This window comes from Pipistrellus kuhlii, unplaced genomic scaffold (assembly GCF_014108245.1).
Source record: "Pipistrellus kuhlii isolate mPipKuh1 unplaced genomic scaffold, mPipKuh1.p scaffold_m20_p_32, whole genome shotgun sequence".
Taxonomy (NCBI): Eukaryota; Metazoa; Chordata; class Mammalia; order Chiroptera; family Vespertilionidae; genus Pipistrellus; species Pipistrellus kuhlii.
In genome coordinates, this window is record NW_023425532.1 from 1,449,583 (window position 1) to 1,462,149 (window position 12,567).

At 54.8% G+C, this 12,567-nt stretch overlaps 1 protein-coding gene across 3 annotated transcripts; it reads right to left on the reverse strand.

Moving 5' to 3' along the window:
- Window positions 1–794: 794 nt before the first annotated feature.
- WDR13 (WD repeat domain 13) lies at window positions 795–10,026 on the reverse strand. 3 transcript variants are annotated; one of them, XM_036460589.2, is made up of 10 exons: window positions 9,527–9,645; window positions 9,179–9,258; window positions 8,337–8,577; window positions 6,932–7,041; window positions 6,683–6,813; window positions 5,341–5,648; window positions 4,182–4,362; window positions 3,941–4,082; window positions 1,417–1,535; window positions 795–1,066 (listed from the first exon to the last, which is right to left on the reverse strand). In XM_036460589.2, exons 2-10 carry the CDS (start codon window positions 9,217–9,219, stop codon window positions 882–884), a joined length of 1,458 nt encoding a protein of 485 aa, XP_036316482.1. In that variant the 5' UTR covers window positions 9,220–9,258; window positions 9,527–9,645; the 3' UTR covers window positions 795–881. The 3 variants fall into 3 exon arrangements, with proteins under 3 accessions (XP_036316482.1, XP_036316481.1, XP_045426352.1); XM_036460588.2 differs by lacking the exon at window positions 9,527–9,645 and adding an exon at window positions 9,367–9,501; XM_045570396.1 differs by lacking the exon at window positions 8,337–8,577 and having other exon boundaries at window positions 9,527–10,026.
- Between the last annotated feature and the right edge of the window lie 2,541 nt (window positions 10,027–12,567).

Consider the following 12,567-nt stretch of genomic DNA (forward strand, 5'->3'; position numbering starts at 1 on the left):
GGATCGGGCCGGGCTAACCTCATTCCCTGCCACATCGACCTCTGCCAATACCCCAGGGGCACGTTCCGGCCTCCGTGCCTTCGCACTGCTCTGTCTGCACCGTTCTCCCCCAGGTATCGTGGCTCTCTCTCTCACTTTTTTCGGATCTCTGTTTACCTTTCACAGTCCGGGATGTCTCCCAGGGTGACGGCACCCAAAAGAGCCCAACCTTCCACACCTGCACCGCCATCTCCTGGCCTCACTTTCTTTTTTTAAAAATATATTTTATTGATTTTTTTACGGAGAGGAAGGAGAGCCAGAAACATCAATGAGAGAGAAACATCGATCAGCTGCCTCCTGCACAGCCCCCATTGGGAATGTGCCTGCAACCAAGGCAGATGCCCTTGACCAGAATTTAACCTGGGACCCTTCAGTCCACAGGCCAACGCTCCATCTGTTGAGCCAAACCAGTTAGGGCTCTCCTGGCCTCACTTTCTTTTTCCTCCCGACGCCCATTTCCAGCTGGCCTATTATCTATTTCCGTGCGACCCCGCGAGGGAGGGCAGGGATTGGTCAGTTTAGGTCACAGCTTACCCCGAGCCTAGAACAGTCCCTGACCCATAGGACATACTTAGCAATGTCTGTCAATGCACGACTGGGAAACCCTCAAGGTGGTGCCTCTGACGAGGCAGACAGACAGTCAATGGCTGCTGAATGAGAAAAGAAATCAGAGCACACATGCATGAAGAAATAAGGGAACCCCTGCCCTCTCCCCCCTCCCCTCCCGTGCCCCCAGCAGCCCTGGGAGCCAGCTGTGGGCACGAGCACAGGATCTTTATTTACAAACAGGAGGCCGGAGCGCGGGCCGGGTGGGAAGGTGGGCAGGGTGGGGCTGGAGGCTCCTACTTCTGCTCCCGCCGCCAGACGATGACCATGCCGCTGGCGTCGCTGGAAGCCAGCAGGCTCTCGTCGCAGTTGAAGCTCACGTCCAGCACCGGGGCGCTGTGGCCCTGCAGCTTGTTCACCGCGGCCTTGGCTGCCCGCTCCACGTCGAAGAAGTGCACGCACATGTCCTCGCTGCCCGTCACTGCGCAGGGGCGGACAGGCTGTCAGCGGGTGGTGCAGGAGGTGGGGTGACCCCAGGGAAAGTCTCTGAGGTTCCAGCATGCCTGGGGGGTAGGGGGCCCCTTCCTAGACGGAGAGGCTAACTGGCCCTTTTGGTTCTACACGGAGAGATTGATGAGAGAATCCCTCTCTGCAGTGCGGTGTCTGAGCTGGTCGGGGCTCTGTGTTCCAAGTGCAAGGCCGCTGGGGTGGGAGGGGTCTCAGGGCCCGGAAGGCAGCGCCTCAGGGTGTCACGATGTCTGAGCCCCATCAGCACCGGCCTGGTCTCTGCCTGTCCCCGGCCGCCCAGACGCCCGGCCCCATGGCACTCACCCACGCAGGCGCCCTGGCGGAAGGACATGAGCGGGCAGAAGATGCTGCGGACGGGGTGCGAGCTCTGCTCGATGGGGAAGCTCCTCTTCAGCTGCAGGGTGCCCTCGTTGTCCACCACCCTGAGGAGGGGGAGAGCGGGTCAGGGCAGCCTCAGGCCCCGAGGGGGACCCGTGCTGTGCTAGTCCGTGTCCCTGTCCCTGTCCCTGCACCGAGTTCTCTCAAGGCTCATGAAATCCAGTCCTGGGACCAGTGCGTCAACCTGGAAAGCATGGCTGGTGTGGGGTTTAGTGACTATTTGGACACTCTATCTGTGTTTTTAAAAATATATATTTTATTGCTTTCCCACAGAGAGGGAGAGGGATAGAGAGTTAGAAACATCGATGGGAGATAAACATCCATCAGCTGCCTCTTGCACCCCCCGCCCCCACTGGGGATGTGTCCGCAACCAAGGTGCATGGCCTTGACCAGAATTGAACCTGGGACCTTTCAGACTGCAGCCCGACGTTCTATCCACTGAGTCAAACCGGTTAAGGCTGGACACGTTACATTCAAAGTTGTTAACATGCTTGACTGTGGCAGGCGGTGGCCAAGATGTTTCCCCGAAAATAAGACAGCCTCCGAAAATAAGACCTACTTACAGGTTTCCTTCTGAGTGAAATATAAGGCATCCCCCCGAAAATAAGGCCCCCCTTAGGCTAAACATGAGAGATTTGGTCCACTGATTCTGAAAGAAATGGAGTCACAAGAAATTCACCAGGAAATTCAGGAATTGGATTGTTATGATGATGTTCCAGAAGATGATGACATGATTGTCATTGAATAAATGAGTAAATTCTTGATACTGTAGGATTCACAGTTTGTCCGGTTTTTGTTGACAACTACCGTACTACCGTACCGTATACAGGTAATAAATTTCCTTTATTTTCATTTAACAATAAATGTGTACAGTATTGTTCTTCATGGAAAAATAAGACATCCCCTGAAAATAAGACCTAGTGCATCTTTGGGAGCAAAAACTAATATAAGACACTGTCTTATTTTGGGGGAAACAGGGTAGTAAAATGGCAAGCATCCTGTCGGGCAGTGGCCTTCAGGCATAGCTGCATGATACCTAGGGAACTTTTCAATATACCAATGCCCAGGTTGCCCCAGAGCTTCTGAAATCCCTGGCCCCATCCGGCCAGCATGGCTCAGTGGTTGAGCATCGACCTATGAACCAGGAGGTCACTGGTTCGATTCCCGGTCAGGGCACATGCCGGGATTGTGGGCTCAATCCCATGTGGGGCATGCAGGAGGCAGCTGATCAGTGATTCTCTCTCATCATTGATGTTCCTATCTCTCCCTCTCCCTTCCTCTCTGAAATCAATAAAAACATATTAAAAATAAAAAAGAAATCCCTGGTCTGGAGTGGGGCTTGGCCATGACTTAATTTGTATTATTATTTTTATTGCTTTTAGGGTGGAAGGGAGAGAGAAAGAGATTAATGAGAGAGAATCACTGATCAGCTGCCTCCTGCACCGTCCCTACTAGGGGATCAAGCCCACAACCTGGGCATGTGCCCTGACCTGGAATCCAACTGTGACCTTTTGGTTCCTAGGTTGACACTCAACCACTGAGCCACACCAGCTGGGCCTGGCCATGACTTTTGAAGTCCTTCAGGTCATTCCAACATGGGGTCCAGGCTGAGAACTGCATTTGGTAGCATGATATATGTGAGTGGGGACAGAAAAATTTCCCTCTTCAAAAAAAAAGGAAAACGGGTCACTGCTCTATGGGGCCCTAGTCCATGCTATGCCTCAGTTTGCTCATCTATAAAATGGACATGATAAGAGCACCTACCTCACAGAGCTTATGAGGATTGAATGAGATATGTATGAGGTGCTTTGAAGAGGACCTGGCCCCAGTAACTGCTCCCTAACTGCTAGCTACTGCCATTACTATTTTTTTTAAACATATTTTTATTGATTTCACAGAGAGAGGAAGGGAGAGGGAGAGAGAGAAACATCATCGATGAGCCCTAGCTGGTTTGGCTAGGTGGACAGAGCATTGGCCTGTGGACTAAAGGGTCCCAGGTTCGATTTCCGTCAAGGGCACATGCTCTGGCTGTGGGCTCGATCCCCAGTAGAGGGCGTGCAGGAGGCAGCTGATCAATGATTCTCATCATTGACGTTTCTATCTCTCCCTTCCTCTCTGACATCAAAAAAAATGTCTTTAAAAAGAAAAAGAAAAAGAAACATCATTGATGAGAGAGAATCATGGATCGGCTGCCTCCTGCACACCCCCTAGTGGGGATCAAGCCTGTGACCCAGGCCTGTGCCCTTGACAGGATTCAAATCCAGGACCCTTCAGTCCACAGGCCGATGCTCTATCCACTGAGCCAAGCCGGCCAGGGCTGCCATTACTTTTTACGGCTACTACTGAGGTCATCATAATAGGAGGGGGAGGAGGAGGGGGAGAGGGAGAGGAGCAGGGGAAGGGGAGAAGGCCTCTCCCCATCTCCAGGTAGCTGAGGAGGGAGACCCACCTGTAGAGCAGCAGCTTGTTGAGACAAGCATTTATGAGCAGCGAGGGGTCTCGGGCCTCGCGGCTGACCCAGGAGCGGGCAGAGATGCTGGTCACAGGGCTGCCTTCATGCACCACCAGGCGCTTGGCCTTGGTCAGCTTCCCTGCGACCACGGAGGGGAGAGGAGGCCAAAGTGAGGCGAGGGCTGCGGACCAGCAGGGCGGGAGTGCGAGCACCCGGATGTGGGCCTGGGGCCGCCTACCTGTGGCCATGTCGAAGAGGAAGGAGAATACACTGCCTCGGTCATCCCCTGCCCAGAGCAGCCGGCCAGGGGCGTCGAAGGACAGAGCCAGGACCCGGCCTGTCAGCTTGCTGGACCCGCCCTTCACCTTCTTGCCCGTGGAGATGTTGACGACGTGCAGGTTTTGCTTGGCATTCCCGACCTGTGGGCGAGACCCACACACCGTCATCCCGCTCCCAGCCAGTCCCCCCTGGAGTCTGACCGCCGTGGGGCTGCTGTTAACGGGACCCACTTCCCTCTGCTGGAGTCTGATGCCAGCAGGGCCGTGGTGGGTAGACTAGAGGTGACCCAGGCCCACAATCCTCCCGAGCCAGCCCTTCTTATCATCTGACCACAGCACCCAGCGCGGCAGGGACCACAGGGGCCACAGACCCACAGCGTTGGCCTCGGCCAGTGCCCACTGTGCTCAGCAAAGCACAGGGCCGTCCTGGGCGCCAGTGGTCGGCAAACTCATTAGTCACCAGAGCCAAATATCAATGGTACAACGATTGACATTTCTTTGGGGAGCCACATTTTTTAAACTTCAACTTCTTCTAACGCCACTTCTTCAACATAGACTCGCCCAGGCCGTGGTCTTTTGTGGAAGAGCCACACTCAAGGGGCCAAAGAGCTGCATGTGGCTCTCGAGCCGCAGTTTGCCGACCACGACACTAGGCCCATGATAACAGCTCCCCTGCTGGTCCTCCCCGGAGCGTGATCCCACTGGGGCGGGGGCTGCTCCCCCTCCACCCCCCAGGGCCAGGCCAGGCTTCCTTTCCTCCTGCACTGCCCGCCTCTGACTCTATCTGAGGGTCGGACCACAGTGGAGCGTCCATTGAGAGATGAGGTTTCCATCTAGTGATCCTGCTCCACACCCAGCAGCCCCTGCAGGTGGAAATGGACGACCTACTGCTGACGGGACAAAGGGGTGGCAGACCCCTGGCCCCTACCCCCCGACTGGTCACCCCTGGTGTCTGTCTACCAGTGAGACCACCCCAATCCAAGACCTACATGTCCCCATTCTGGCTGGATTCCCTGAGCCTGACCACCAGGGGACCATGGCGATGGACTGGAGGGGATGCCCCAGAGCAGCTCTCCGGGCCCAGCACCCCGCCCCCGCGCCGGCACCCCGGAGCCTGACCACGGTGAGGTTGTTGTTGACCGGCTGGAAGGTGCAGCAGAGCAGCTCGGCGCCATCGGGGTCGGGGATCTCCCGGATGCAGCGGCCATCGTCAGAGGCCCAGATGCGCATGGTAGCATCGAGTGAGGTGGACACGAGGATGTCATTGGAGAGGGACCAGGCGAAGTCCGAGACGCCACGGGTGTGGCCCCGCAGCACGCGGAGCACGGTGGGCGGAGCGGGCACCAGCTGGCACAGGGAGATGCTGCCGTCGAGCGAACAGCAGGCCAGGCGGTGGCGGTCGTCATTGGCGAAGCGCACCCGGGGCACTGCAATGCCAAGGAGCCGCTGGTAGGAGCCAGCACACCCACCGGGTGCTTTTGTTTATAAAATTTCTGCCCGGCCAGTGTGGCTCATTGGTTGAGCATGGACCTATGTACCAGGAGATCACGGTTCCATTCCTGGTCAAGGGCGCATGCCCGGGTTGTGGGCTCGTCTCCAGTGGGGGGCATGCAGGAGGCAGCTGATCAATGGCTCTCTCATCACTGATGTCTCTCTCTCTCTCTCTCTCCCTCTCCCTTCCTCTCTGTAAAAAATCAATAACGTATATTAAAAAAATTTTTTTCCCGCCGAAGTGGGTTTGGCTCAGTGGATAGAGCGTCAGCCTGCGGACTGAAAGGTCCCGGGTTTGATTCCGGTCAAGGGCATGTGCCTTGGTTGCGGGCACATCCCCGGTAGGCGGTGTGCAAGAGGCAGCTGGCCGATGTTTCTCTCTCATTCACGTTTCTAGCTATCTCTCTCCCTTCCTCTCTGTAAAAAATCAATAAAATATATTTAAATAAATAAATAAATTTTCTTTTGTTAATCTAATCCTCACCCGAGGATAGTTTTCCATTGATTTTTAGAGAGCGTAGAAGGGAGGGAGACAGAGAGAAACATCGATGTGAGTGCGACACATGGTATGGTTGCCTCCCGCACGGCCCTGACCAGGGACTGGTTGTGGGCCCTGACCTGGGATCGGTAGGCCTCCCCCAAGCTCCCCAACCAGGCCGGGCTGGAGACTGCAGCTGAGGTTCGTGCCCTTGACCGGAATTGAACGCAGGACCTTTCAGTCCACAGGCTGAGACTTTATCCACTGAGCCACACTGGCCAGGGCTGTTGAGCCCCTTCATGGTAGACAAAATACCCAAGATTGTGCAGGCCCCTCTACAGAGGGCTTTTACGTTTGTGGAAGGTTTTAAGGGTTGGCAATGCCTCCTCCGGAGGTGGGCCAGAGACTGCGTTCTGGAAAAGAGTACAATGGGTGGTCGTGAGAGGTTTGGGGCAAATTCGTGGTGATGGGACTGGCCACCTACTGGCTCACCTGCCTCGTCCACGTGCTGGTCAAAAACATGGTACATGCCCGCAAAGGCGTAGTTCTCACTCAGCGACGTATCCCCAGCCATGGCTCGACTCGCTTCCGCTGCTGATGTGGGGACCACACTGCCAGGGGGCCTGGAACCCAACCAAGGGAGGAGGTGAGAGGAGGTAGGTCCTGGCATCCAGCCTGCCATTGCCCCTGGCTCCCCTCCTCCTCACAACCCGCCCCCCCTGCGTGGTCCCTGGTGCATACCTGTCCTCATAGACGGCGCGGTTCATCTGTGCCTGCAGCTGGTAGGAGCCTCGGCTGACAGAACGGCGGTGCCCGCGGGCCCCCAGGGCCCGAGGATCATCCTCGAAGTCCTGCAGGGAGGACCAGGGTGGGCGCATCTTGAAAAGGGCCCTCAAGAACCTCTGAGGTCTAGAGCCTTCAAAATATACCCAGGACCAGACCCCTCTCAGCCCATCCCCTGCCACCACCACCACCCACCTGTACCACGGTGGCTCTGCACTAGCTACCCCGCTCCCACATGGCCATGCCCGGGAGACACTCAATAGTGGTCTCTGAACGAGAAAACCACTCAGCTCAGTGTCTGGTTTCATTCAAGTCCCAGATCAACTTTCACCTCCTCAGAGGCCTTCCCTCATCATCCCCATTAAAAATAGCTTCCTGCCCTGACCACTTTGGCCCAGTGGAGAGAGCGTCGGCCTGCGGACTGAAGGGTCCCAGGTTCGATCCCAGTCAGGGGCATGTGCCTTAGTTGCGGGCACATCCCCAGTGGGGGTGTGCAAGAGGCTGCTGATCGATGTTTCTCTATCATCGATGATGCTTCTAGCTCTCTCTCCCTCTGTGTAAAAATCAATAAAATATATTTAAAAAATAGCTTCCTGCCCTGACTGGTTTGGCCCAGTGGAGAGAGCGTCGGCCTGCGGACTGAAGGGTCCCAGGTTCGATTCCGGTCAAGGGCATGTACCTTGGTTGTGGGCACGCCCCCAGTGTGTGTGTGGGGGTGCAGGAGGCAGCTGATTGATGTTTCTCTCTCATCGATGTTTCTCTCTGTCCCTCTTCCTTCCTCTCTGTAAAAAAAACAATACAATGTATTTTAAAAAAATAGCTACTTGCCTGGCCAGCATGGAGTGGCTCAGTGTTGAGCATAGATCTATGAACCAGGTCACGGTTCCATTCCCCGTCAGAGCACAGGCCCGGGTTGCCGGCTGGATGCCCAGTGTGGGGCGTGCAGGAGGCAGCTAATCAATGATTCTATTTCTCCCCCTCTCCTTTCCGAAGTCAATTAACCACTTATCTTTATCTTATCTGTATATGAGCATCCCTTTGTCTCTACAACAGTTGTTTTAGCCCCCTAATCTGCTTTATTTTTTGCTTGTTAGCATGTATCACTATAAGCAATGGTAATTATTGGATGTTTATCTGGTTTGCTATGATTATTGACCTAGTTATCATGTTTATTGCCTACCTATCAATGTGTTTATCTTATTTATTGTCTGTTTACCGACTTATCTCATGTATTATCTCCTTTGCCCTCTACTCATCCTAAGAGCTTAGAGCTGTGCCTTGCACATAGCAGGAGCCTGACAGGTCTGTTGAATAAACACGGAGGCAGGTGGCATGCTTGGCAGGCGGCGTGGAGGAAGCTCACCTCCATGCGGTCAAGGGTAGTGCGGCTGCTGCGGACGATGCTGTTGCTATAGGCACGGGCACTGCCTGGCTCAGAGAGGGGCCCGTAGCGCTGGCCCAGGAGCTGCCCACGCAGCCTCAGGTACTGCCGCCGCAGCGCCGGGGGGTGCCCAGCCTTGGCATTCTCCCGCAGGAGCTGGCTGCGCCGCCGGATGTACTGTGTCCGAAACTGCGGAAACGTCGGCGTGCGGTACGCGTTGTACCTGTGATGGCAGGAGGCAGGCGAGCAGCAGGCACAAGACAGACGGAATCAATCAACTCGGAGGGCAGGGAAGGAGGTGAGGTGTGTGGCAGGGAGGGGCCAGGATGGCAAGTGATCAGCAGTGCTGCTGGGGGTTCCTGTGGCGATGGGCAGGGGTGCGTGTACAGTGATAATGAACATGGAGAGGTCACGTGGGCATGTGACAGCTCGGCTGAAGTTGGTATGGGGTGACTGGTCAGTCTGACATGGCGAAGGGGTGAATGTGGGGCGGGGGGGGTCAGTATGGGTTGGTGATGGGATGAGACGGGGAGACGATGGCGGTAAGAGAAGTCTGGCGGACAACGGTGGGAAATAGGGTGTCACCGGCCTGAGCTCCATCACCTCCCCCCTCCCCTCCCGCAGAGGGTCTGCTGCCAGCCTCTTTGCGCATGCCCACGTGCCCGCCTTTTCCCAGCATGCTCTCTCGACCCTCTCCGGCCGGCCCGCGGAGGGCACACCCTGCCACTGCGCATGTCACCTCCGGCATGGCCGCGCAGCCGCACGGTGCCACCGCCCGGGCACCACGCCGCGGCCGCTCCCGGGGGATCGGCCCCGCGCCTCACCTCGCGTCTACGGCTAAGACCTGCTGCCACACCGCGGCCATTCCCCGGCCTCCTCCTCCGCCGCGTCCGCCCGCGGGCGCCTGCGGGAAAGGCCTGGGAGGTCAGCGGCTGCGGCGAACGGGGCCGGCTCCGCCCCTGCCGCCGGGCGATCGTGGCCGCAGACCGTGCGTCCCTCCGAGCCGAGATACCGTGAGATCACACCGCGCCGCCAGCATGGTCGGCGCTCCGGCCGCTCCTGGCAGCTCCGGGAGGGCCCGCGGCGGCGGCTCGGACCTCACTCCGCCCCCCCGTCGCCATAGCAACGCCCCTCCCCCAGCCTAGCAACCGCGCCCGGCCTTCCCCACCCACCTGGCCCCCACCGCCCCGCCTTCCCTTTCCGGCTCCGAGGACGGGGCCTGGATCGGGAGCCGCCTCCCGGGCTGCCTCCGGCTCTCCAGGCCCCCGGGGCGGCCCCGAGGCCGGCGTCACCCTTCCCCCTCTCCAGCTCCGGGCAAGATGGCTGCCCGCGGCCGGGAAGGGCCGCCCGGCGGAACGAGGGAGAGGAGTCCTCCCCGGAACGTGGGGAAGCACGCAGGCGCACAAGGCCCGGCGGCTTCCGGCAGGAGAGCGGGGGCTCCGCCCCTTCCATTCACCCCCTTCCCAGCCCCTGACACCCCAGAATGCTGTCCAGGGGCAAGGATGCGGATCACTCACCAAAAAGCAGAAATAGGACTTTCAGAAACAGAAACAGGATTTTCTTTTTTAAGTATCTTTTTATAAATTTCAGAGCGGAAGGGAGAGGGAGAGAGAGAGAGAAACATCAATGAGAGAGAATCACGGATGGGCTGCCTTCTGCACGCCCCACACTGGGGATTGACCTATGCCCGGAATCCAGCTGGGACCTCCTGGGTCATAGGTTGATGTTCAACCCCTGAGCCACCCAGGCCAGGCCGATTTTCTTTGAAAGGAGTGGTGTGTAAGCTGCTTTTTAGCAGCACACTTTAGCCAAGCAAAATCTGAAGCATAGAATAAAACCATCACACATGCACAGCCCCCTACAAAGTCCTCCAGTTCTTAGAGCGATTGATGGGCATCCGGACACACCAGGAGGAGAAATCCGTTCTGTGGGATGGATGTGTGTGTGTGTGTGTGTGTGTGTGTGTGTGTGTCTGTGTTCGCAGCACGCGGGGGAGGGGAGGAGGGGGTGGGTGGGTGTGCTGGGCTTGAAGCTCCTAGGCAACGGTTTGGGCATGAGTCTGCAAATAATTAGGCACAACAACCTCAGGAGCCTATCCGAATCCTCCTTATTTCAACTTCTCCCGGAAGCTGCACCTCTTCATCTTAAAGCGGTCAGGATATACAGCTTAGCAAGTTGAAATACAAGGTTTAGTACTTCCTATTGGATTTTAACATCAACTGCTACAATTCTCAAAATTGTGATTTTTTTACACGATTTTTTAATCACAAATACCATAATCTGAAAAATGTCCTAAAGCCACCTGAAACAAGGAGACACATCCAAGAGCATATTGCCGCCCTGGACAGTTTAGCTCAGTAGTTAGAGCACCGACCCGTGAACCAAAGGGTCTTAGGTTAGATTCCTGGTCAAAGGCAAGTACTTTGGTTGCAGGTTCAACCCTCCACCCCCCGCTGCCCCTAGTTGGAGCGCTAGTGGGAGGCAACCAATGGGATGTTTCTCTAATATGTGGATGTATCTCTCTCTTCCCCTCACCCATACTTTCCACTCTCTCTAAATATCAATGGGAAAAATATTCTCATTCATTGGGTGAGAATTAAAATAACATTTTTTAAAAAGCATATTGCCACCCTAACCAGTTTGGCTCAGTGGATAGAGCATCTGCCTTCGGACTGAAGGGTCCCAGGTTCGATTCTGGTCAAGGGCATGTACCTTGGTTGTAGGCACATCCCCAGTGGAAGATATGCAGGAGGCAGCTGATCAATGTTTCTCTCTCACTAATGTTTCTAACTCTCCATCCCTTTCCCTTCCTCTAAAAATCAACAAAATATTTTTTAAAAAGCATATTGCCTGCCGAAACCGGTTTGGCTCAGTGGATAGAGTGTCAGCCTGCGGAATGAAAGGTCCCAGGTTCAATTCCGGTCAAGGGCATGTTCCTTGGTTGTGGGCACATCCATGGTGGGAGGTGTGCAGGAGGCGCCTGACAGATGTTCCTCTCTCATCGATGTTTCTTTTTTTAAAAATATATTTTATTGATTTTTTTTACTGAGAGGAAGGGAGAGGGATAGAGAGCTAGAAACGTCGATGAGAGAGAAACATCGACCAGCTGCCTCCTGCACACCCCTACCAGGGATGTGCCCACAACCAATGTACATGCCTTTGACCAGAATTGAACCTGGGACCTTTCAGTCCGAAGACTGACGCTCTATCCACTGAGCCAAACCGGTTTCGGCCCTCATCAATGTTTCTAACTCTATCCCTCTCCCTTCTCTCTGTAAAAAATCAATAAAATATATGAAAGAGAGGAAGGAAGGAAGGAAGGAAGGAAGGAAGGAAGGAAGGAAGGAAGGAAGGAAGGAAGAAAAAGGTGGTGGGAAGAAATCACAGGAAAGTCAGCAATGCTAGGGAGATTGAATATCTGACTGCCAGAATTCTTTTAAAATATATATATTTTTATTGACTTGAGAGGAAGGGAGAATGAGAGAAAGAAATATCAATGACAAGAATCACTGATGGGATTGGTCAAGCCTACAACCCTACAGAATCAAACCATGACCTCATGGTTCCATAGGTTGATGCTCAAGCACTGAGCCACACTGGCTTGGTCTGTTGCTTTAAAAACTTTTCCCAAGGGGGGGAGCAGACACACACACCAAATAAAAATAAATAAAAACTTTGCCTAATAGCAGATCCATCTGCCAGAGGTAGATCTGGTGCAGAAATAATGTGAGTTAGAATGACCACAGCTGCCTCCTGCATCCATCATGCACTCTGCATTTTTTCAATTTCTGTTCTTTTCTAAGCATTTACACACTCTCATTGGCTTAAAAATAGGTTTTGAACAATAAGCTAACGATAGAAAGCACTTTCAGTTGTTGGGGAGAAATGGACAGAGATTATCAGCATGAATGGCAGGTCAGAGGGAGGGGAAAGGAGGGTCTCAGGACTGGAGGTGTCAAGTCCTGAGAATCTGTTCCTGGAGGCTGTGATGTTGGTTATAACCATGACCTCCAGAAAAGAAGCTCAAGCCCCCAGAGGACCACAAGTCCTCTGCACTCCAACAGCATCAGGGTTCTTTCGCTGTCAGAATGACAGATGAGGGTCCCAGCCAATTGAACAAACTAAACTAGATTTGGACAGAAAAGACAGGGAAGCCAGAGCTGTTTGAAGATCACACCACATCACAATAGCAACTTAAATGGTGGCAGAAACA

Bases quoted from the DNA above. Each gene is read 5' to 3' on its own strand.
- WDR13 (XM_045570396.1), bottom strand. From the start codon at position 9,806: ATGGAAGGGGCGGAGCCCCCGCTCTCCTGCCGGAAGCCGCCGGGCCTT. The intron at 9,259-9,526 runs GTGGGTGGGGAA...CCTTTCCCGCAG, and splicing joins GGCGGGGCGGTGGGGGCCAG to GCGCCCGCGGGCGGACGCGG. The intron at 4,083-4,181 runs GTAGGCGGCCCC...CCGTGGTCGCAG, and splicing joins CCTCTTCGACATGGCCACAG to GGAAGCTGACCAAGGCCAAG.